At 37.0% G+C, this 24,687-nt stretch overlaps 1 protein-coding gene across 7 annotated transcripts in view; it reads right to left on the reverse strand.

Annotated features, from left to right (window-relative positions):
- gphnb (gephyrin b) overlaps nucleotides 1–24,687 on the reverse strand; it is a 117,446-nt gene that overhangs the window by 60,314 nt on the left and 32,445 nt on the right. For all 7 annotated transcript variants that reach the window (XM_041976206.1, XM_041976211.1, XM_041976209.1 and 4 more), the window contains exons 2-4: nucleotides 20,841–20,919; nucleotides 3,969–4,026; nucleotides 3,764–3,856 (exon numbers count right to left, since the gene is read on the reverse strand). In XM_041976206.1, the coding sequence (XP_041832140.1) occupies nucleotides 3,764–3,856; nucleotides 3,969–4,026; nucleotides 20,841–20,919 (230 nt within the window). The remainder of the gene's footprint in view (nucleotides 1–3,763; nucleotides 3,857–3,968; nucleotides 4,027–20,840; nucleotides 20,920–24,687) is intronic.

The following is a 24,687-nucleotide window of genomic DNA, read 5'->3' on the forward strand; positions in this document are numbered from 1 at the left end:
GTCTTTCAATAGGACTTCCCTAAAAGAGCATTAAACATCTGCGGCTCCTCCAAAATGCTGAGGCTACAGTTTTAACAAGGACTAAGAGATCTAAACATTTTACACTAGTTTTAGAATCTTCACACATAGTCCACAAATCTCAGAACAGCTTAGTCTCAGAAAACATCTGTGAAAATTAAAAAGTAGAGCCTTTAGGGCCAAGGACTTAGGGTCAGCTAGCCCAGACTAGAGTCCAGAATAAACATGGAGAAGCAGCATTTAGCTGTTATGCTGCAAACAAGCAGAACAAACTGCCAGCGGAGATTTACTTTCACCAAATATAAAACTTTTAAATTCAGTTTAAAAAATATTTCTTTTCTCAAGCACCTATGCATGAAATTAGCATAGTATCTTTTAACTTGTCTAGACTGTTGCTTTTAATTGTTTTAATTTAATTATTTTCCATGATTTTATTATGATTTTTGCAATGTCTTAATATGATTTTGTTTCTTTTTTATATTATTTTATGTGCTTTTTAATAGTCCTTCTGCACCTAGCTGTAATGCTTTTAATGTTTTATGTAAAGCACTTTAAATTGGCAAATAAACCAAATAAACTTTGCTTAAATACGGATGGATTTTTGAAAAATAAAATAAGTTACTTAAAAAAAAAAAGTCTAGCACTAACTGCACAAACATAAAAATTTAAGAGATTAGATTTTATTATTTTTAATTTGATCCTTATTATTTATCTTGTGATATGTGCCTGTAAAAGGTCTGCAAAGTAAAAAACAAAAAAAACAACAAAAACAAAAACAAAAAAATAAAAAAACTGAAGTCCACACCAAAGGAAGCTATTCTCACCCAGAGAAAAAACTTTTCTTTAACTAGCTGAAGTGGTTTGTAGTCCAGATTTTTCATCTCTCTCTTTTTGGCATCGCCATGAAACAAAGTTGCATGATTTCTGCCAAGTGGCCAGCTTGGCACACCTCAAACAAACAACAAGCAGCTGCTTCTCTTTTCACAACCAACCTGGTTGCCAATATCAAACAGACATGTATAACATGGCCTCACTATCATGTTGCTTAGCCAAAGACCAAAAACAAAGCAATACAATGGTGCTATGAAATGAACAATATACTTGATAGTCCCTAAAAGGTAAATTTGCCTTGATTCAAATGCAGATGCATACACAATTACAGCTCAGGATAATCCTGATAATAAATTGCACATAACTCCAAATGTCCGTAGACACTGGTGCATAAAAAGCGCTCATTGTACATGTCCAACAGAGAAACACTATAAAACTACTGTACATCTCGTCAACACACAGATGCTGCTGCTCATAGGCTCACAAGCTCATGAAGCACTTTGTTTTGTGTATAGTGTAAGTACTCATATTAAGTATATTAGGTAATTAAGCTAAGATAATATAGATTACCATTTTTCATAATGTTTGGAGGATGCTTTTAATTATCTTGGGATGCATTCATTACATCATGCAGACTTGATTTTGCCTTCAGATCTTAGATTCCCCTATCTGGACTGAAATCAAAACTTTTGGTCAATGTTTATGCAAATTCATCAAGAACATTTTCAGCGAGCCTGCCATCAAACAAACCTAACAAACATCAAAACTTCCTATATATATATATATATATATATATATATATATATATATATATATATATATATTTAAAATATATATTTCAATTTGCTGGCTGTACGAACTGACAACAGCCATCAACAAAAGAAGTCCTTGTGCTTCTTGAAGGAGGTATTTAGGGCATGCGAGTTGACAGGTAGTGCAACATTATGAGAAAAATAGTGTGCTGTAAAATTTTAAAGCAAGTAAAATGGTATAGAACATAATTCAAGCTCATATTTTCACATAGTTGCATATTTAAACATATTTAGAAGATCAACAAAAATATAGATCTTCAGTTAAGTATCAACACAAAGTACACGTTGTAACTCCTGTCCTGCTTTCAGCTACAGCAGAATGTAGTCACATGTCTCTTGTACAACAGAGAGACACACAGAGGCAGATTGAGAGATATCACTGTCTCCTGCATACAGCGTTTGATCAGATAGCAGGTATTATCAGTGACTACAGTGTGTATGTGTCTTCCACCTTCCAGGAAGGTTGCTGTTGTCTGCCATGATTGATGACGACCAATGATACCCCTGAGAGTCACTGCTTATCCCCTGCCTACCATGCATCACTGTTTGAGTGTCAGTGTCATTTCTTGGCTTCATACATGTAAAGCCAGACTGTGCATGCATCCTGATATGCTTAGACACTGTTAAGACAAGTTAACTGACTAATATGCATTGCACGTCCTTGAGTCTGATAGGGTGTACACAGCATAAATGTCACAATCAGTGGGTGTGCACAAGGTTTTATACAGATCTGCATGTACCAAACAAAACTGTTCTGGACATACAGACTCAAACACAAACTTGACTGGTCAAGTGTAACAGAAAAAAAGTGCATTTGCTGACCTTTTCTCACACATAAAACTTTTCCATTACGCAGAGATTAAAACTGCACATATGAACACAGATATATTGATTACTACGGATTACTACAGATGTATTTACAGCAGAAAATGTCTTCCAGGGTTATGATTTTATTTGACTTTAAATGTCAAATTTATAAAAAAAAATCAGTCTCTTTGTTTACATGGTAATCATGGACCTAGCTAAGACAGATGTGATGCTACGTGTGCTAACAGAATTTTTAACATGATTGCAAATAAATGTAAAGTAACTTTACAAACACAGGTGTCAGAAGGTATTATGAAGTACACTGCTACATAAAACCACACTCCAAGGACACATAGCCCAAAGCTTTGTGACGATAGTGGAAAAATGGTGAAAGAATATCTGTAAGTCCAGGACATCTCTGTTGCATTTGACTGAGCGGCTTCACCTCTAAATTTAACAGCAGGAAACTGTCAGTCCGGTTAAAAACGTTGCCTACATGTAGTGCTTGAAGTTGTTTGATTTTTAATTACCAAATAAATATTCTTGCAGAGAAACATGCAAAACCATGCAAAGCCTTACAGTATATGTTGCTTTTTTGCAAATCAGTATATGCAACAGGTATTAAAGGAACAGATAAAACAAACTAATCCATCAGTCAGGTAGTGATGAGTTAAAAATAGCTCATTACTATTTGCTAAACTCTTTAAACTAAACTAAATAAACTTGAGCACTTGGGAAGAAAGTTCTCAATTTTTGCAGAAGTTCTACAAACTGAACAGTAAGATAAGCAAATTAATCAATAATTAAGATAATCATTACTTGCATTTTGATGCAAAAAGTAAAATAAAGATAAAACCTCAATTAACTTGCTTTGACATAAATTATTATGTAACAATAACATAGTAGAACAAGTCCAGACAGAGGCCAATTACGTTTGCTTTTTGTCATTTTAATAACCACGTATACTCTAATGTCAAGACTATTTCTATGCAGCGATAATAGCAATGTTATGAATGAATGATGTCAATAATGCTATTGCTGAAAAATGAAAATATGAGGATATTCCAAAGTATTTTATACATATAAGTCCATATATTTTTCATTTTAATTCTTCTTAAAATCTAATAATTAAAAAAAAAAAACTAAAAAAAATTAATAAAAAAAAAAAATTAAACAATGAAAGTAGTCAATCATGAACAACCTCCCATTAGTGTTTACTTAAACACTACAGTTTGAAATTTGTTTCTGGATAGATTTGTGAAGGACACTTTTGAATGATAAAGATCTAAGCCTACCTCTGGTGTGACGTCTCTTGGGGCGAAGCCGGTGCCTCCGGTGGTGAGAATGAGGTTGAGTTCCTTTTCATCGCACCAGTCCACCAATGTCTCCTGTTAGTAAGGATGCACATATGTGCACAAATGAAAATCCCCTCTGCAGATAAAAACACAGATATATACCTATATTGTACTTAAATGAATACAATAGATAGTTGATACTTACTTTGATTTCATCTATCTCATCTGGCACTATCTTGTAGGCTGCGATCATACCCCCCAACCTGAAAAAAGGAAAAATTAGTTCATAAAGATTAGGAAAAGATACTTTACTGATAACAGCAAGCATATCCATCTTCTTCTTAGACATTACTTGTCTTGCACGCCCCATGAGGGTCCTTAAATAGTTCAGCAAAGAAGCTGTGGACATTAAATGATTCCCTTTTGGAAGTTGAGAAGTTAAACCCTGGATGACCAATCAAAGGACAGCACCTCTTCACATGTAAGAAATAGGTTCATAGTGTGCATCCTAAAACTTATAAATTTAGCATATTACGTGATTGACAAATTCTCTGGCCTTCAGCATCTTTGCTGCTGCAAACAAGTGTAATAAAGAAACTCAACACTTATACAATTAAAGAAAACAAAGGCCTGTGAAAACATAGATGGAAAGATAATGACACAAACATGTGTGAGATTTATAGAAAATATTAACACTCGGATTAGAACAAAGCAAAGGTGTGAAGCAGTAAGAAACGTAGAAAAGCAGCAGTAAAAGTGAGGAGAAACAAAATGCCCTTGAACACTCCTAAAAGGATTTTCCAGCGGATGGCCCAGAGAGGAGGGAGCTCTGATATGGACAGAGCTGCTGTTGCTTTTTCTGAAGATCAAACTATGGTGACCTCCTGTGGCCAGTCAGGGTATGGCAACCTTAAAAAAAAAAAAGAAAAAAAAGGCTGAAGGTGAAGGCTCTACACAGAGATACTTATGTAACCTTCCAAAAAGAAAGAAGAAGAAAAAAACAAAACAAAACTAAAAAATAAATAAAAACCATACTAGTTTTGTGCGTCATCAGATAAACAGCCATGTCTTTACCCTCCGGGGACTAACTTTCCAAACTCGGTGCAATCTATAGCTTTACCTAAATTGATGCTTAACAGGATAAAATCCAAACACTGCAGCAAACATTAATAAAGATGGAGCAAGAAGCTCAGAGAAGCTCTGACAAATGGTGCACAAAAGTCAGAAAGAACAATTTACTGTAAGAGACTTTTTCATGAAACACTGCTCACGCCTACTCAGAGCATCCTCCAATTTGTGCACACACACACACACTCTAACACACACATCTTTCCTGCTGACATTTTGTGATGGCATGAGTGATTAACTTCTCTTGATGAGCTCGTAAGGGGAGGGGGAGGTTTTGGCAATCCTGTATGCATCGGTGTGTCTTTGTATGTATTCATGCGTGTGCACTCGTCCATTTATGTGTTCGTGCATCTGTGCAACACCTCGGGAGAGTAAAGGAGCTGTCAGGACAAATCACCTCTCGTGCGCTCCTGGGGTTTTTATGCCTCTCTGTTTCAGCCCAAATGAAAATATGCTCAACGCAAATAACTAGGGTTCCTTCCCACCGTTTCCAAGGCAACCCCTCCTGTCTAAAGCCTTTAGTTGCTGTGTTGTTGATTGTGAGAGTTTGTGCCTGCCACTGAATGTTTGAGTTTCTTTTTTTCTTTTCTTTTTTTTGTAGCTAACAAGAATGCCACTTGTTTTATCAAAGACATGGATCATCATTCTTCATTACCATTAGATGTTTTCTCTATCATGTTTATTAAAACTTTTTAATCCAATATTATTGTGCACGCATGTCTGTTTAATCTGAAAGACATTTGCCTCTAATTTTTAACAACACTTGCATATTGATTCACAGAAATGACCCTCTTCACATCTTCTCATGCCACACGTGTAATTTCTCAAGCAGTGAAAAACTTTCTTTATGGTAACAAGCTGTAGACTTTCTCCACTCTGAAACTTTACTATGAGAGGCCTTGATTTAAAACAATGTAGGCTAAAATGGTCCTCTGAAAGGTAAGATTATATATTTCTGATAAATTACTTCTACATCAATTATTGGTGCTTCTGAAAATAGTTGCTATGAAGATCTGTGTTAAATAAACAGGTTGGATTAACTAAAAGATTAACCAGGTTTAAATATCCAAATCACATTGTGGTATTTTGTAAGGCTGTTTAGTTTATACAAATTATTTTCTCACTTTTACCAAACAAATGGCCTTGAAACCAGCAACCTGTAATCCTTTTTAACATGTTTCAATATTGAAAAAGTGAAAAAGCAATTCTTCTAATTATCATCCATCGACCAGTTCTATGAAATTATAATGTAATCCACTCTTGATGCCTTTTTGTTTTTATAACATCCTCAATTTACCTGGTTTCAAATAGTGCAGGAGCCTGTTTCTTACAGAAGCGAGGAGTATTTTCACATCTTGTAGCAAGCTTTTAAAATATCCCTGATATTGATATCCCTTCAGACCACATTCTGAAGCAAATAGGCAAAGATTGGTTAAAAAACTCCAAATGTCTGGATGAAATGCACCATCATTAGGTTTGTTATAAGTGTGAAAACATTTTAAGGATGGTTTGGACGATTCACAGGAAATAATGATGAGTTCATTTTTCCAAAACCAAAAGGAGAACAACTGAGCTTCAGTGGCAGCATTCTGAGAAAAAGCTCCGGTTTATTTTATCTTCTGAAATATATTCCCACCCACATTAGTTTTTTATTCTAAAAACAGGGTTTCAAAGGCTAACAGAAGAGCTCGCAGTGTTTTGCTCCCTGCTTGTCAGGGACGACACTGGTTTTAAATAATATAGTCACATGGCAAATTAAAAAGTAGCTGCAAGTATTGCACTTGAACGTGGTGCTGCTGTCTAACATGGTAGAAATAATATTACAACAGCGCACCAAAAGGATACTTTTTATCCATTTTCATTCATATTGTTCATTTATAGTATGATTACATACCACCTGCCAGAATCCTAATACAATGTAAAGTTTTAGTGATGCGGATCATATAGTTGATGACAACATGATAGGTAGGTATGCATCATGTAGCTGTTTAATGTACTTTTAAAAACAAAGTACACTGTGAAATCAAACTTAACTGGGTCAAATTTATTGCAATGTAATAGAACAGTGCTGTCAAGGTCGAAATTTGTCAATTTTCCATGCTTAAAAAATTTACACGTATCCTTTCAAAGTTGCCACAACTCTATAAAAAATTTGAATCACCTCCAATGTATGTTGAATAAAAGATGGCGGGAAAAATCCACCAATCAGAGCATCATCAGTGGGATTAACAATAAAGAAACCATTGTCTTCAGTTACAAAAATTTTACAACTGATTAGCAAAAATAGCACAAGCCACTCCTTTCATACATCTGTTAATTTATCATGTAAAAGAAAATAAGAAAAAAAAGGAAACAAAATGAAAATTACTTGGTTTGACAAGAGAAATTGGAGCATTGCACTTATTAGTACATAGATGCATCATGTATATTTATGTTACATGGATACATTGTGTATGCTGTGGCATCTGTACATATGAGTGTTTCTGCATGACTGGCTTCTCTGCAGATAGAGTGCCTGTTTGTATTTTGGGTCGGTGTGATCTGAATTGAGGGAAGCCTATTAGAGAGAAAAGGACTTGCAACATTTTAATCTCAAAAGCCCATCTACGTCTCCCTCTTCTGTAGAGGGTTGTGACATATAAAGCTCTTTTTTTTACAGCTACAGGATGAAGGTAGCCAGCTTGGAATAAAGGCTTTTTGCTCGAGGTGTGGACAAATCTTAATGCAGGTGGAGAAAGAAATAGAAGGAAGAAGGGTGGGGCAGGCAGAGAGAAATGGGGTGGTGGATTGGGAAGGGGGGGTATATAGCAACAGTTATGGCCTGAAAGCTTGGACGTCTCGGCCAAATCTTTCTATGAATAAAAGACGAGCACATAGAGGAGGATAAAGAGGAGAAGCCAAAAGAAAAAGAAGCACAGAATGAAAGGAGTTGGGTAAAAAGAAAGATATGCTGTCAGGCGCACACTTAACAAGAAAAAGGAAAAGTGAATGTGTGTGTGTGCTTGTGAGCCAGCTGCAAATCTCAGCGGTTGTGGGACACTTCCAAGATGAGACCCATCTGCCAGGGTGATTTCATTAATAATACAAGCTCTTTGTACAGAGCACTCATTCTCACTCTCTCTGTTTTTCACTTGCTCTCTTATACACACACTCTGTCCAGGGAAAAGACAAGTGCCTCTGCCATCTCCACACTCCCAGTAGTAGCATGGAGTCGAGCCCATTAGAGCTGAGCTGTTGGTTCATCCATATGTAGGAAAGCTCTCAAGGGGTCACCTCTCAACATGTTAGCTGATAGAAGGAAAGATGGAGGAAGAGGAGGAATGGACTAGCTTGCTTCTTCTAACCCCTACTGTGTTAAGAGCTTAGAGTGCCCAGCGAGATGTTCCACTCCCATGATTCCACTCATGCCCACTAAGCAACATGCTCCCAACCCCAGAAACACACACTATAAAACAGACTGCAGATCACCAGAGCCCACAAGCCTTCTATTTATTTACAGAATAAATGTAATCATGGTTCAATTCTGCCACTGCTGACTGTTTCATATGTCCAAATTTAATTTCTCTTTCTAAACTATTCCAGCTACACCCCTTCCAAATACAGTTCATACATCTAAACATAAAATTTAACACCTGTTGCAAAACAAGCACTGCTCATGGGTGTGATTCAAATGCTTTCAGCGAAGACTAAACTTGTAGTAAAGTCTGCATGTGGTAGAATTACTGACAAACAGTGGAGGGAGAAAAATCTAGCTCAAAATCACAATCATACAGAATTGCACTACTTTCGTACTCTTAAAGAATATTCAAGCTGATACTAAAATAGCACAATTAATTAAATCGCTCTACTTTTTATGTACTTATTTATTTATTTGATTGTATGCCTTCTACATGGGTGATGCACATCAGTGTCATGTTGGTCAACCCAATCACCAAGCAAAACTATATATAGTTTGCTATAAAATGTTAACCGCACATTAAAATTGATAAAGTTGTGGAGATATTTATAGCTATAGTTAAAATAAGTATTGTTTTTAGTTTGAAAAACCGTATTAGAGCATGGAAATCTTCAACTCTTCAATCCAAACTATCACCAGACAACCAACTGCTACACCTGTACAAAAGCACAACAGAGAATTTCTTACGCCTTTTACAGAAAAACAAAGTTGACAATCATCAGGAGTTTCTAAAAAAAATAAGTAAATCAACAACAAAAGATAAAGAAAAACAAATAAACATCTATCAACAACGACTAAAGTATTACATATATACTGATAATAATAAAAAAAAAAACTAAACAAAAGTAGTTCTTAGTACAGGCCCACTGGCAAATTCAGTGACTGTGTCAGCATGCAGAGTATGAGGAATGAGGAATGAGTGAGAAGTAATCATGTAAAAGTGACCACGTCTTTACAAAGGCTAGAGGCAGACCAGAGTGGCCCAAAGACCCAGGTGATCAGCAGCAATCCCGGAGCACGAACCCTAGCCACCAAAAAGACCACCCTGAACCCACCCAAAGGGCGGCAGAGGAAAGCTGGAGGCCTGGGGGGACCCAGGACAGAGCCCTGAGGCATACCACTGTTGACAGGGAACGGTTGAGATTGGATTTTTTTCACCTTAACTGTATTCGACCAGAAAGGTATGAGATGAACCAGGTCACAGTAGTGTAGTTTAGAACAATGGAGGGGAGGTGGTTAAGGAGGATGCAATGATAGATGGCTTCAAAGGCGCCAGTGAGGTAAAGGAAGAGGAGTACAGTGAGTGGTCTGGAATCTGCTGCCATATGGAGGTCATCAGTGATCTTTACTAGAGCTGTTTCTGTGCTGTGATGAGGACGAAAACCAGACTGAAACTGTTTAGTGTTTTTTTGTGAGATGACTATGGGGCTATGGTGCTTTGGGCAAAAAAGGGAGGCTAGAGATTGGTCCGAAGTTATTAAGGCCATTTGGGTCGAAGCCAGGTTTTTTGAGAATTGGAGGGGGATGTAGGTAGGGATGTAGTCAGTGTTGTGCATGAACGTGTTGAAATGAAGAGGTTCATGAACATGTAGCAGTCACTGCCTACATTTTCAATGCCGCTACACCGACTTCACACTATGTGAACCACCATGCACTGCACTCTAGCATAACAAACCTGCAACGTTGATGCAGTCCCGCTCTGAATTGGCAAGTTAAGGTGAAAGAAGAGAAGCTGCAGATGCAATGTGGATATCACATGCTTCGTGTGCTTATACTTACGGGAATATTAGGTACTGTCTGCAGATGATTCTTTAAAAATCTAACATTTCTATGCATGTTATGTCTGCATGCACATAAAAAGCAAGTTAGAACGTCAGTCTCGTTGACTTCTAATTTGAAGATGTGGAGTTGAAGCATCCATCCAGTTTGAGAGGATATCTGGTCCTCGCCATTTCAAAAAAACAAACAAACAAACAAAAAAACATTAGGGAAAGGGCAAGCCCCCTGCCAATAGCCCCAAATGTCCCAGATCCCAGATCACACTGCCTGCAACAGGTTAGTTGGTTAGTTACAAAAAGATCAGTCTTTCATTCTTAGTTCTAACTTAACCCAGAGTTTTTTAAGTTGTTTTGGCATATTGTGATTGAAAAAAAAAATGTTAATTATGAACCAGATTTTATGATGGCAGTAAAATCACTCATCTAATTTCATATTGTGGCATCCCAGGTTGGCAGCCATAACAGGTTCCATAACATTCACTATGAATTATGACTATTTAAAATAACAAAACTAAAAAAAACAAAACAAAACAAAAAAAAAAAAAAAAAAAACAAACAAACAAAAAAACAAAAACAAAACAAAAAACAAACAAACAAACAAAAAAACCTCTGCCCTCACCCAACCTCCCATCACTCCTGGGTAGACTGGGTTGCTATTCATCTCAGGCTCGGGTCCTCTGCCAGAGTTCTGGGAGGTTGAGGTTCATATGCAGTAAGGATCAACCAATATATCGACCAGACTATGTATTGTACGATATTTGCGTATATTTTTACTGGTATGGGCATTGGTCGATACGTGTCCACAGACAGCTCTGTTTTATTGGAGACATAGATATCTACAATAAAAGCTAGATGCTTTAGGGTGGAGTTTCAAAGTCCTCACCGTCCGCCATCTTGCCACAGGCTTGCTCTCTCACGGGTTCTGTGGTATCTGAGGGAAGGTGCACAAAATCCTTAAAATCTGCACAAACATACAGTAAATACTCTTATTTCACTAAAATCGTGACTGATTTACAAACAGTTTGGTTTCTTACAAAGGTTATTAACGTGGCTATAATTCAGGATATTTGAACATATTGAAATTGCAGCTTTTGTCTTTGAAAAATGACTTAAATGTGCAGCATAGTTGTGTTCGCCATCAGAAGGCACAGTTAGGGTCATCAGAGCAGCAGAGTGGCTCATTTGCCAGACATCAGCAAGTTCCAGACAATCACATTAGTTGTGTCCCTACTTTTTAAGCTAAGGCTGCACCACATTGCCAAAATGATGACACTTAGCCTACAGAGAAACAAAATGCGCCAGAAGCTCAACAAAACAGTCATTTTCAAAGGTTATTAGCCAAGCGATGTTTTTTTAGGGCATTTTATTATTATTATTATTTATTTATTTTCTTTTCAAATTTTGTTTTACAAGAGCTTGTACTTCAATTACTGTGTTACGGTGTAATTTGTGTTTGTTTGAAGTTATGTCTCACTCTGCTATACCCTGTGTATTTGTCTAGTGAAATCTTAAGTTGGGTAATTTAATTGTATATCAGTGTAACTTGGAGGCCTTTTCAGTGTTAAACTCAATTCCACTGTTTCACTCACACATCTCTCTTTTTTCTTGATTTTATCTCTGTCCTCCATGTGTAAATCTCCACAATAGTCTAGTTCTCTGTACAGGGTGGGGATTTCATCAAGCTGCATTCCTTGATGTATATTTGTACATCTTGTACTTATTTTGTAATCCAAGATGTTACAGACATTGAACTGAGTAATGAGAATTATGTATACTAAATGTATTATAATGTGTCATGATAATATAAATATGACTAAAGATGTAATAAATAAAGTTATTTTATACATTGCTTTTCAACCATGCCTCAACAGAATTATTTTAAAAAAGATAAACTCACGAAACAGGCCTGGACAAAAATGATGGTATCCCTAGAAAAGACTGAAAATAATGTGACCAAAGGGACATGTTAATCCAAGGTGTGTCCACTAACTATCATCACAGGTGTCTACAATCTTGTAATCAGTCAGTGGGTCTATATATGGTGCTACAGGTAGTCACTGTACTGTTTGGTGACATGGTGTGTATCACACTCAACATGGACCAGAGGAAGCAAAGGAAAGAGTTGTCTCAGGAGATTAGAAAGGAAATTATAGTCAAGCATGTTAAGGGTAAAGGCTATAAGACCATCTCCAAGCAGCTTGATGTTCCTGTGACTACAGTTGCACATATTATTCAGAAATTTAAGATCCATGGGACTGTAGCCAACCTCCCTGGAAGTGGCCACAGGAGGAAAACTGATGACAAATCAAAGAGACGGATAATACGAATGGTAACAAAAGAGCCCAGAAAAACTTCTAGAGATTAAAGGTGAATGTCAAGCTCAAGGAACATCAGTGTCAGATCGCACCATCCGTCGTTGTTTGAGCTGAAGTGGACTTAATGGGACACGACCAAGGAGGACACCATTGTTGAAAAATAATCATAAAAAGACCAAACTACATGTTGACAAGCCACAAAGCTTTTGGGAGAATGTCCTATGGACAGATGAGACAAAAATTGAACTTTTTGCCAAGGCACATCAGCTCTATGTTTACAGACAGAAAAATGAAGCATATGAAGAAAAGAACACTGTCCCTACTGTGAAACATTGAGGAGGCTCTGTTATGTTCTGGGGCTGCTTTGCTGCATCTGGCACAGGATGTCTTGAATCTGTGCAGGTACAATGAAATCTCAAGACTATCAAGGGATTCTAGAGAGAAATGTGCTGGCCAGTGTCAGAAAGCTTGGTCTCAGTCGCAGGTCATCAGTCTTGCAACATGACAATGATCCAAAACACAAAGCTAAAAACACCCAAGAATGGCTAAGAGGAAGACATTGGACTATTCTAAAGTGGCCTTCTATGAGCTCTGACCTAAATCCTATTGAGCATCTTTGGAAGAAGCTGAAACACGCCATCTGGAAGAGGCACCCTTCAAACCTGAGACAGCTGGAGCAGTTTGCTTATGAGGAGTGGGCCAAAATACCTGCTGAGAGGTGCAGATGTCTCATTGACAGTTTCAGGAATCATTTGATTGCAGTTATTGCCTCAAAAGGTTGTGCAACAAAATACTAAGTTAAGGGTACCATCATTTTTGTCCAGGCCTGTTTCATGAGTTAATTTTTTTAAATAATTCTGTTGACGCATGGCTGAAAAACAATGTCTGACTTTCATTGGTTAAATTTCATAGAAGTTATTTCTGTGACCATTGTGAGTTTTTCTTTCATTAACCGAAGGGTACCAACAATTTTGTCCACGTCTGTATATATAATATATACGTCATTCTGCACGCTGAGTTTTAGCAGGCCAAACATTGGTTTTTAACATAACTTCCCTGTCAGTTTGTATATTCATTGCATCTATCTGTTTATTTTCATATGAAAGTCCATGGATAAAAATCTGCTCTAGAATTTCATTATCATTCTTTAGAAGTATATGAAGTATATTATTAAGCATTGTCATAGCTACATCTCTGGTGTTTATAACAAACCAAACCCAAAAAAATCGCTTCAAAATTGACCAAGTTATGGTTATTTGTAAAGTGCATGCACCATTAAAACAATGTTATGAGTGAACGAGATGACTATGACAAGATGGCTGCCAGTGCGGATGTTCGACACGATTGGCCAGCAGCGTGGGTAAAAAATCTAGCCTTTTTAGTAGATATCTATGGTTGGAGCTCTGCAGTCATGAGCCAAGCATGCATTACTCCTCCACTAGCAGAGTGGAAATACTGCTGCATTAGCTTCAAAACAATGGTAAGTTTTAAACTGAGTGCACATTTGTAATGAAATAACCTTGTACAGCATCAGCGTTTTTAGATCTCTGACAATGGAATGATTGCACACAGAAGCTGATCAATCAACGTGATTAGCTGATGTACCCAACATACAACAGTTACCTTCCTCTCATTTATAAAGTCAAATAAAAGAGTTTGAATAAATTAAAAATTCCAGTGAGTTCTAAACCGTCTTGTTTTATTCAATGAAGTTTAGAATTGGCTGCAGCCAAAGTTGGGGAGATAGAAAAAGGCACTGCAGCATATGAGGCAAAGCCATGCAACAGGAGAAGAGGCGGGATCTGCGCTGATGCAGCTTTAGCAAAAGCGAGGAACCAACAAGGCGTCATGGTTGTGACAGTACGAATATGCACATTTCAAAACAGTCTTGGCCGTTCTTTTGTTAAATGGTAAATGGTCCGTATTTATATAGCGCTTTTCTGTACCAGGATACCCAAAGCGCTTTACAGTATACAGCACATTCACCCATTCACACACACATTCACAAATTGATGGCGGAAGCTGCCATGCAAGGCGCTCGACCACGACCCATCAGGAGCAACTAGGGGTTCGGTGTCTTGCCCAAGGACACCTCGACATGAACACGACTTGGCCGAGGATCGAACCGGCAACCCTCGGGTTACAGGACGACCGCTCTACCTTGCTGAGCCACGCCGCCCCCTAAAAAAAAAAAAAAATGCATAAATAGGCTGATGATGAGTTGCTCATGCAGCTACGTCACCTAAGGGAGCCGGCAGGCTGATGGGAGAAAATGCAGAGTGTACCTGTTTCCTCCATTATAACCTGTTTTGGCCATTGGTCAAGGCTGATTTGAAAAAAACTCGGTATTGGCAACGACCCTAAAAATCCACATCGGTCGATCCCTACTATGCAGTATCTTAGCTGTTCCTAGGACTGTGCTCTGCGCTCTTCTTCAGCGTGGGGGACACGGACCCAATGCCGTAGTCATTGGAGCACTACTACTTTCACCTTCCAGGCTTTCTCAAGCTCCTCCTTGAGTCTTTGGTATTTCTCCAATTTCTTGTGTTCCTTTATCCTGATATTTCTATTGTTGGGGATGGCTACATTGATAACTACGGCTTTCCTTTGCTGCTTATTCATGATCACAATGTCTGTTTGGTTGTGCACCGCCATAAAGTAATAATGATATTTATGAGAAAAATAATATCCTAAAATTTTTTGTGCCATTTTTTGCTCTTTTTATGTATTGTTCTTATTTTTTATGCTACTGGTTTTACACATTATTATAGGACATATGAGTCTTGTATAGTGTTTCCCTATTGATGGTTTTTCTACTATTTATACATTTAAATTCTGAAGCACAGTCTATTTTTCACAAAAGAAGATTTTATTTTTTTATAATTCAAATGTCTGAGCTCAGGGAGATTATGTGATTTTATTAGGAATAGAAGTGTGTATTAACAAGCATAACGATAACTAAAATCGAAATTGTTCAATGCCAAATTTGCGATAGCAGCAAAAATCTAATTGTCCATATTCAGTGATTTGATTAAATATCATATCATAATTAAACTTGTGATTTAAACACCTTGTATCAAGAAAGGAAAAGTCTATCAACACAAAATGATATACCTAAATGTTTTCAATGAAAAGGTCTTCAGAAAAATTTGAAAAGGAAACTTCCATCCAAATGATGGAAGGGGGCATATGTGTGTAAGTCTCTGTCTGCTGACCATCTGACAGTAAAAATGGGTCTCGTGTCACCCATCTGATTTTTTTAGGCTATTGTTCGGCATGACAACTTGCAAAATTAACAAGGGTTTTTACAACACAAGTCACCTTTGGGGAAGACATACAGAATTGGCTCAACTGCTGTTGAAACCTGGCTTAATCTTAAAAATAAACACCCATAGATTACAAGATTATATTCATGATATAAATTAAAAAAAGACAAAAATACTCGCTCACACTAAGGAAAATATGCATATAAACAAACTAATATGAGAACACTTACTGGGATACACATCCACCTCTGCCTTATCCGTGTGTCCTTGAGTCTAGGCATCATTTGTTGGACTCCCCACTGCTGCTTGGTCTCATTTTTACCACATATAATTTTTCTTCATCCCCTCTTGATACACCTCAGGTTACTCCTGATACTGAACTGAGCAGACTGATTGATTCCATGTGTCAATGTATGTTTTGGAGATGCTGTGATTATATCTTATGTTGAGCATTCTGGTGAGGCACCACATAGCTTCCCTCCTTACCATCTTTCCTCATCACCTTCCTCCCCCCCTCAGCTCTTTTATCTTTTTGCCTGTCTATGTCTCTCTCATAGTAGCTGTGGCACATTGAGGGCACAGCGTTCCAGCTGATCAACCTGATGGAGTGTCTGACTTGTGGTGTGATGTGGATTAGGATGGCATGCTGGGATGTTAAACATTGGTCCAGTTTCATAAGAGGTAGTTTTATAAGGTGGTAGAAAGGGATGGTGGGCATTCATCTGCTAATTGTTATGCAAAAGACCAGAATCTACATACTCAGTCTACATAATACCACTTCATTACATCCTAACGACACATGATGCTGTTCTAGAGCTCTTTACAAAACAATCCTGGACAAAACATTATTAGCACACATTTTAAGTCTTTGTTCTGACATTACCATGTTTTTGCACTGTGAACAAATGTAGCTATGACCCAAACTGCAGTGTGATGGCTTGACTAAAAAACGAATAATATATCTTGTTGAAGCCCCACATAAAAAGAACAGACATAGAAAGCACAATTTGTGAATAAAAAATGATTTGACAATATAAATGGGCTATTTTTCTTTGTTGTGCTTCTGCTAGAAACATTGTCCCCGTTGCAGACCTGCTTATTATTAAAGCATTAGAGGGTAGGTACCGATGCGTAACATTATAGGTTATCCTTGCCTATAAGAAATGTTGTGATACATTTTTAGGGAAATTAAGCTGCCAGGATTACGTTCACTACCAAGATTTACTTTCCAGTTTACTTTCCAACAATAGTACATACAACAGGGGTGCCCAAGTCCGGTCCTCGAGATCTACCATCCTGCAAATTTTAGATGCAACTGTTTATTGATTCAGTTGACATTTGATTCAGGTGTGTTGGAGAAGGATTGCATCTAAAAGTTGCAGGATGGTAGACCTTGAGGACCGGACTTACCTGACATACAAGAAGGTCACAGTGAATTAAGTTTTGGTGGTGGGTTGACATGATATCAACTAACAATGGGATTAAGGTTATATATTCAAAATCTGCATAACCAAAAAATATTCAGGAAGCAAAAGGGAATAAAATATATTGTTAACCAACAACTTGCATTCATATTTTATTACTATGCCATAAAAGTGTAATTTAGGAAACACTTTGTAGTTCTCACATGAAAACAAAAAAAAAACTACAGAGCTGCCGTACAGAAAACAGCTGTTACTGTTATCTGTAGCGGTAAAAGATCACTCTCCCCAAAAAGACTGATTTGTTTACATTTATGTATACAGGCAACAAAATGACACAAACACACTTTATGCTACAACTAGGTAGTGACACGATTTGTACACTGCACTTATCAAACCATCATTTTAATTTGTTTTGATCTGATTACATAGGTCAGTCAAAAAGAAAACTTATGCTGGGGCTCTTCAACTCCGGTCCTGCAGATTTTAGATGTCTCCCTTCTTAAACACATCTGAGTCATTAGTGACTCATTGTGCAGAACTTTCATTTGTTGGACTGGAGCAATACATCTTTAACTTGCTGGATAGTGGCTGTCAAGAACTGGAGTTGAAAAGCAATGACCTGTAAGAAAGCACCACCTTTTGAGAAAAAATGTTATAGATCAGGGATCCCCAGCTCTGGTCCTCAAGGTCCACAGCCCTGCTGACTTTCAATGTTTCCCTGCTGCAACACAACTGACTCAAATTAATGGGTCAATTGCAGACTTGTGCAGAGCTTGTCAGAGATCCATTTAATTTGAATTGTTTGTGTTGCAGCAGGTAAACATCTAATACCTGTAGGATAGCGGGCCTTGAGGACCAGGGTTTGGCATCACTTTTATAGATGAATGCAAATGTCTGCTGTAAATACAGTAAAGGTAGTTAAGTTTAACCTGACATGAATGTGTTGAAGCCCTTTTACCATGATGCAGATTATTGTCCTGAAGACATTTTGGGGTTGCTACTTGCAGTGTTCACATTTGAAACTGACAAAATTAGCTAATTTGTGTGATCATTCAGCATTTTTATGGGAAAATTTACCTTTGTTTTATAAATACCAGATTTTTTTTCTGACTCCAGGATTCATAAAACAATATTAATGCTTATCTATCATACTGCTTAAAATTTTCCATTTAAAGAGCATTCGAACATCTTGGATTGTCATTCAATATTAACTTTCAAGCCAACACAAGCAAATCATCTACAAACAAAGGCAATTCAAGCACTTTCAGTTCAATAATTAAACTAAATGAAATCCATAACGCTGCAAAGGTACATTTTACCCCTTATCTGCAGCTTGATCTCAAAGAAAAAGCTTGAAGTAAGCACAGTTTTGGCCACACATTCATGTTACCAGAATGTAATGCCATATAAATCTGTAACAATGCTTTAGATAGACACAAGGTTACCCTTTCCTGACTGTAGCATGTCAAGAATTTGTGTTCACATTTGTCCAAATTCACTTAAAAGTGTAGAAAATTATTTTCTAATTTCAAAATCTTGCTTTATGTCAGGCTGCTAAAACTATACATATTTTCTAAATCTTAACCATGGCTTTTAAATGCCTAAAACTGAACAAACAGCACCTGAAGGTTGAAGTAAAAGTTAATCTGATAAACTTAAAACATGTGCATTAGCATCGTTTAATGTATTGTTAGAGGCTATGCTCATTTCTTACAACAGTGTCACACACAGACTTGACACAAGAATTACACGTCAGTCTCAAAATAATCATGCCACAACTGACATAACAAGCACAGACCAGTCCAGGGTCCCGCAGTGAGGGAGTGGTGACACCTCAGTGATGGGATCAGTGGTGTGATGGGATCAGGGTAACTCCAGGGTAACTCCAGTAAATCGATGGATGCATGGAGAATGGTTTGGATGTGTGTGTCTAAAGCAGCATGGCAGGGCCACAGTTTGCAATGTTTCAGTCACGGGGTGTAGTTGTATTTTACAAGATGAGATGCAGCACTTGCAATCATTAGCAAAAGGCATTTAAAATTGACTTAAAACTGCACAAAGCAATTGGTTACTTTTTGTGGCAACAATTTGATGGAGAACTTTCACTCTCCATGGTGCAGCAACTCCTCACTGGCTTTTACAAAACTGAATTTAACCATATTAAATTCTGTCTTCGGGATGAATTGTTAGGTACTGATGGCAGCAACTAATCTCATGCCTTTTGACTGAATGAAAGAAAATCTCACAAAAAACGTCATTTCATAGCAACTGTTTCAATAAAATAATAAATCTTCACCCCCTCTTGTTATATGTCCTATTTTGTTGTCTTACAATCTAAAATTAAAATAGATATTCTGGATATTTATATAACATGCCATCAACCTTAAGGATGCAACATCTTTTTCTCATTCTTTAAATCAAAACTGCATGTTGATGTACACCAATCTTTAGCTCAAAGATTCTTAATTGAATTGAGGTCTGAGATTTGATTAGGTCATAATACATTGAAAAGCTTCCCTTTGAAGCACTCAAGTGTTGCTTTAGCAGTATGATTAGGGTCCTTGCTCTGATGAAAGATGAACCTCTTTCCCAGTCTCAAATCTCTGAAAGACTGAAACAGCTGTTCCTCAAGAATGTATCTGTATTTAGCACTGTTCATCACTCCCCCAATTCTGACCAGTTTCCCAGTCTCTGTTGATGAAAGACATTGCCACACCATGATGTTAACACCTGCCCCATTGTGAGGTTCTTAGGGTAATAAGAGTTGCTCAGTTTGCATAGTATTTTCCTTGATGGTCAAAAAAGATCAATTTAATTTCGCTAGAGGACTTTCTTCCATAGTTTCTGGGAGTCTCACACATGCCTCTTTGACAAACTATAAAAAATGTTTTTTTTTGTTTCTTTTCTGGCCCCTCTTCCATGAAGCTGAGCTTTAAGTATATGGCTTATAGTGGTTCTATGGACATATTCACCAGTCTCTGCATCGAGCTTTCTTACTCCTTCAGGGGTACTTTTGTTCTTTTTGTTGCCTCCCTGATTAATGTTCTCTTTTTCCCAGTCTGTAGGTTTTGGTGGACAGGTCTCAAAGCTGGATAGTTTGTTAGTTCCATATTCTTTCCATTTTGTTCTGAGAGATTTAATGTCATTATGGGCTTCATAACAACATAAGCACATACCACTCCTCAGTTTGGGGTATAATGTGCGGGTCCCTTATAGACATAAAAATAAATAAATAAATGAATAAAAAGACAATGCCAAGAGTGAAATCTCTTACAAGCCACTGGCTTAGGAAAATGGTGTATATGGATACCCCATTAACCTCATGACCACCACTATATAAATAAGTCAAATGAATATTGAGACTGTCTTAGATCCCCCTCTGCATTGTATGATTTTCTATTGTCTTTTTTAGCATCTTTTGAGCTACCAAGACTCATCCTTAATTTTTTTTATTCTGCCTTGTATGTTGGGAATTGCTCTTGACAAGGCAACACCAACTCCGACATTCATGTTGAAAAGTTATTTTTAGTTTCTTAGTTAAACTCACTAAAAGAACACACAGAGATGCACACTTGCATTTAGTCTGTGAATCTTTTGCTTATGTGTGAGTTTGATTTAAAAGAAGTTTGAGCTGGATTAAGTGATTGGACGCGTTAAGTTTCTATTGTCATTTTTGTCGGATGAATTTGTGGGAAAGACCAAAACTCACAAGGAGGGATCGTGGACGAGATCTTTGAGGTTGATGCCACTGCGGTCTTCTGCAAGGTTCCGGAAACAGCTGTCACTCACTGGATAGAGAGAGAAGAGAAGATTTAAGTACACAAATTAAGTTGATAAAGTGACTGGCTCTGTGATGCAATACAATACGATCCAATGCAAAATTATATGAAACGACATAATACAATACAATGTGACACGATACAATGTGATGCGATATGATAAGATACGATACGACGTGATACGATACGACGTGATACGATACGACGTGATACGATACGACGTGATAAGATACGACGTGATAAGATACGACGTGATAAGATACGACGTGATAGGATATGACGTGATAGGATACGACGTGATACGATACGATGTGATACGATACAATGTGATACGATACGATGTGATACAACATGTTACGATGCGATGCAGTGCTTAGCCACTGATTTCGGTATCAGACTCTGTATTTACCTTGTGTTTGGTTTAAGTTCCTACACATGTCATAAATTTGAAAACTACTGACTTAACCACTTAAAAAACTAATGGATTAACCTGCAGGTTTACAAACTGTCAGATGCATCTACACTATTTATTTATTCATTTACAGGGAAGCTGGAGCCTGTTAGCCGGAGAGAGACAGGGTACACCCTGGCAGGCGGCAACTGTCCAGGGTACACCATCATACTGACAATTTACATGTTAATTAAACATTTATTTTTCTGATATTTTGATTCAAGTATAAGTCAAATATAACATTTTCAACTGTGTGGATAAATTTCTGATAAATTAATATATTATGGGTGTTATAAAAGGAAAGGAAATATATAAAAACACAGGATAGATTAATTTAAAACATATTGTTTAAGCAAAAGAAGCAGTAAAAATATAAACCATAAAAAAATATGAGGAAGTACATATATTTATTACAACAATAAAACAACAGTAAACAATAAAAACAAACAAAAAACTACGAGATGTGATGGCAGATATACTATGAAACATCTAAAAAGAGAGAACAGTCCTGAATGATCACGATCACAATCTGGTGGAGGAAAGTGATGTTCTCATTTGCACATGGGAGTGTCATCCAGAATGGTACCTCTGCGTTTAAAATCACGTAGGCCTACTTTTTGCTTCTGTAGCCTCTCACCTTTTCAACATGAATTCTCAGGTGTACCACCTCACCTGTTCTCTCATCATCCCATTAATAGCTGACATGTAAATGCAGCCATCTTTACTTCTGTGCACATTAAGCCCAAATGGTCATTTATTTCCAAACCCTGGTCAGCCAGAGGCACATTACATGGAAAGGTTTCTGCAGACGTCCACTGTTCTCTGTGACGTGTTTATTCAATATATTCACTGCACTGCACCAAGATGGAAACAGAGGATGAAAATTTCCTTTTAGTGCGCTGATCACGAAGTTGCTGCAGCCGAGTAACTTGGGGAAAAAATGATAAGATGAAAAACTTTCAAAAGAAATTTGGAATAAGATGGACATTGCCAAAAAGGAGAGCCACTGCTGAACCAATGCAAAAAGACCGTGGGTACACCCAAAATGGCAAATTCTCCCACAGTTCTGTGCGTTGATGATGTTGGTGTGTATTCTCTATAGCAATATACCAAACAAGAATAAACCACTTTAATCTATGCACAGCTATTCAACCACACAGCAGAAAACATAAATATATTGCACAACACTCATTTGGGATAAAGGAAATATAGAAAGATACATAAATAAAAAAAGGGTATAAAACAAGACGCTATTTCATGACCCCCACAGCTCCAAAGAGATATTGCATGATCCATGTGGCCATAAAAGTCATTATTTAAAATATATACATAGCAGGCTGAGTAATGCAGTGTCTTCAGAAATTTTGAATAAGATTACCTGGGTTCCTATTGCAGCAATCAATTATAGAAAAAATAAAAAGGACAGGTGAGCTGGCACAGCCTTGGAGTACAAATGCATGAATACAGGTACTATCTAACAGCTGAATCTTTGTTTCACTTAAAAACTTCCTTTGTCATTCAAAAACCTTTTATTCTCATGTTAGTTCACTCACATAAATGATATTTCATTACCACATATATTGCTGAACCCTATCATGGTTAGCTGGATGCAGCTGAACACTGAAGATAACTAAACTTTTCCCCAAATAAAATGGTTAAACACACTTGCATGGCTCTTCTTTCTGCAACAGAAATAAAACCTCCCAGAAAAAAACAAAACCAGAACAAAACAAAACAAAACAAACAAACAAAAAAAACATTTGCATGCATTTCTAATTGTATCTGTGATGTTCTTGTATAAACTATAAACTCAGGTATTAAAGGATTTGGACATTTGATAACTTGACCAATATCGTTAACCAATATTGGCCCATCACATGTTTTTTTTTTTTTCTCAAAGAAAACAGAAAACACAGCTTGGGAAAATTTAGAAGAGAACTATAAGCGCATGTAGTGCAATTTGTAAAACATAAATATAACAATAGAACATTCCCAACTGATTACCTAAATTGAGTGTGTTACCATGTTTATTAATATAACCATTTTGAGTCTCATCCAGGTTCAGATCATGTTCCAGGTGTAGTGTTTAAATGGATCATAAGAAACCTGGTTTTCCATATCCCTTCACGTGTAATCCTGTTAGCAGTCATCATGTAAGTACAGCTGAGCCTAATTTTCTTTTCTCATCTAAGCAACTATGACCTAAAGTATAAAATGTTAAGAAAAAAAGGTAAGGTGCTTTCAAACTGAAGTATTTTAGGTTTTATCAGTGCATCCATTTGAGCATATTTAGGTGTCTTCAAACCAGGGAAAGACCTGACCCAAGTTTCTGAAAGAATGACATGATATTTACATGTGCAGCATGAACCCAGGATAGCTCCTAAAACCCCATCAGAACCAGGTCATGTAGACCCCTGCATACAACTGAAGCTAGTTTATCAGTTTTTATTGATATTTTATTAATATTTTATTAGTTTAGTATCATGATTTTAGAATATTTTAATTTCTATATTTACAAATGAGACATTATTCAGCTAAAAAAGACACTGGTTTAAACCAGTTTCAAAATCCTTGCTTAATCTTATTTACTTATCATAAATTAATTGTTTTTAAATGGTATTTTGGATCTCTGTATCTATACTATGCAATACTATCATAATCCAGAAAGATGTTTTAGAAATATCATGTTTAATAAATCAGATAATGAATGATAATTAAACAAATCCCTTTGTTTAAAACTTCAGACTACTGTTGTGAACAATACTGGAAAGTTTGATGTGTATCCCAAGCTACTAAAGTGAACATTTATGGTTTTTTAAAGTACGGAGAAAATAGATTTGCACCATACCACTTATTTTTATAAGAAGCTGAAATTTACTGGTTGCAATTTAAACTAATCGATACCATCATGAAAATCTTTCTTTTGATTACAACACTATTACAGTTATTTCATTTTAGTAAAGTAATAAGAGACTGAAGGGGGAGAGGACAGAATGTAAAGATGGAGGAAGATGTAGAGGAGGAGGAAAATTCTTTAAAGCGAAAAAGAGAGGGAAGGGTAATGAAGAGTAAAGCAGTGCCATTGGGGCAGTGCTATGGAGACAGAGGTAAACAGAGAGTGCGGGACGTTGCTCTGGGCTCTGGCAAATAAATAAGAAAGTGCTGACATTTGCACACTGAGCCAACTCAGAAAGAGAGGAAGAAACAAGGGAGGCAGAAAGACTGCTAGAGAGTGGTGAGGGGGTGGGGAGCAAAGCAAGAAATAGGGGTTGAGGAAAGAGATAAAAAGGGGTGCAAGCACATGGAATATACCCTGGCTTTAGAGG

This window comes from Melanotaenia boesemani, chromosome 22 (assembly GCF_017639745.1).
Source record: "Melanotaenia boesemani isolate fMelBoe1 chromosome 22, fMelBoe1.pri, whole genome shotgun sequence".
Lineage (NCBI taxonomy): Eukaryota > Metazoa > Chordata > Actinopteri > Atheriniformes > Melanotaeniidae > Melanotaenia > Melanotaenia boesemani.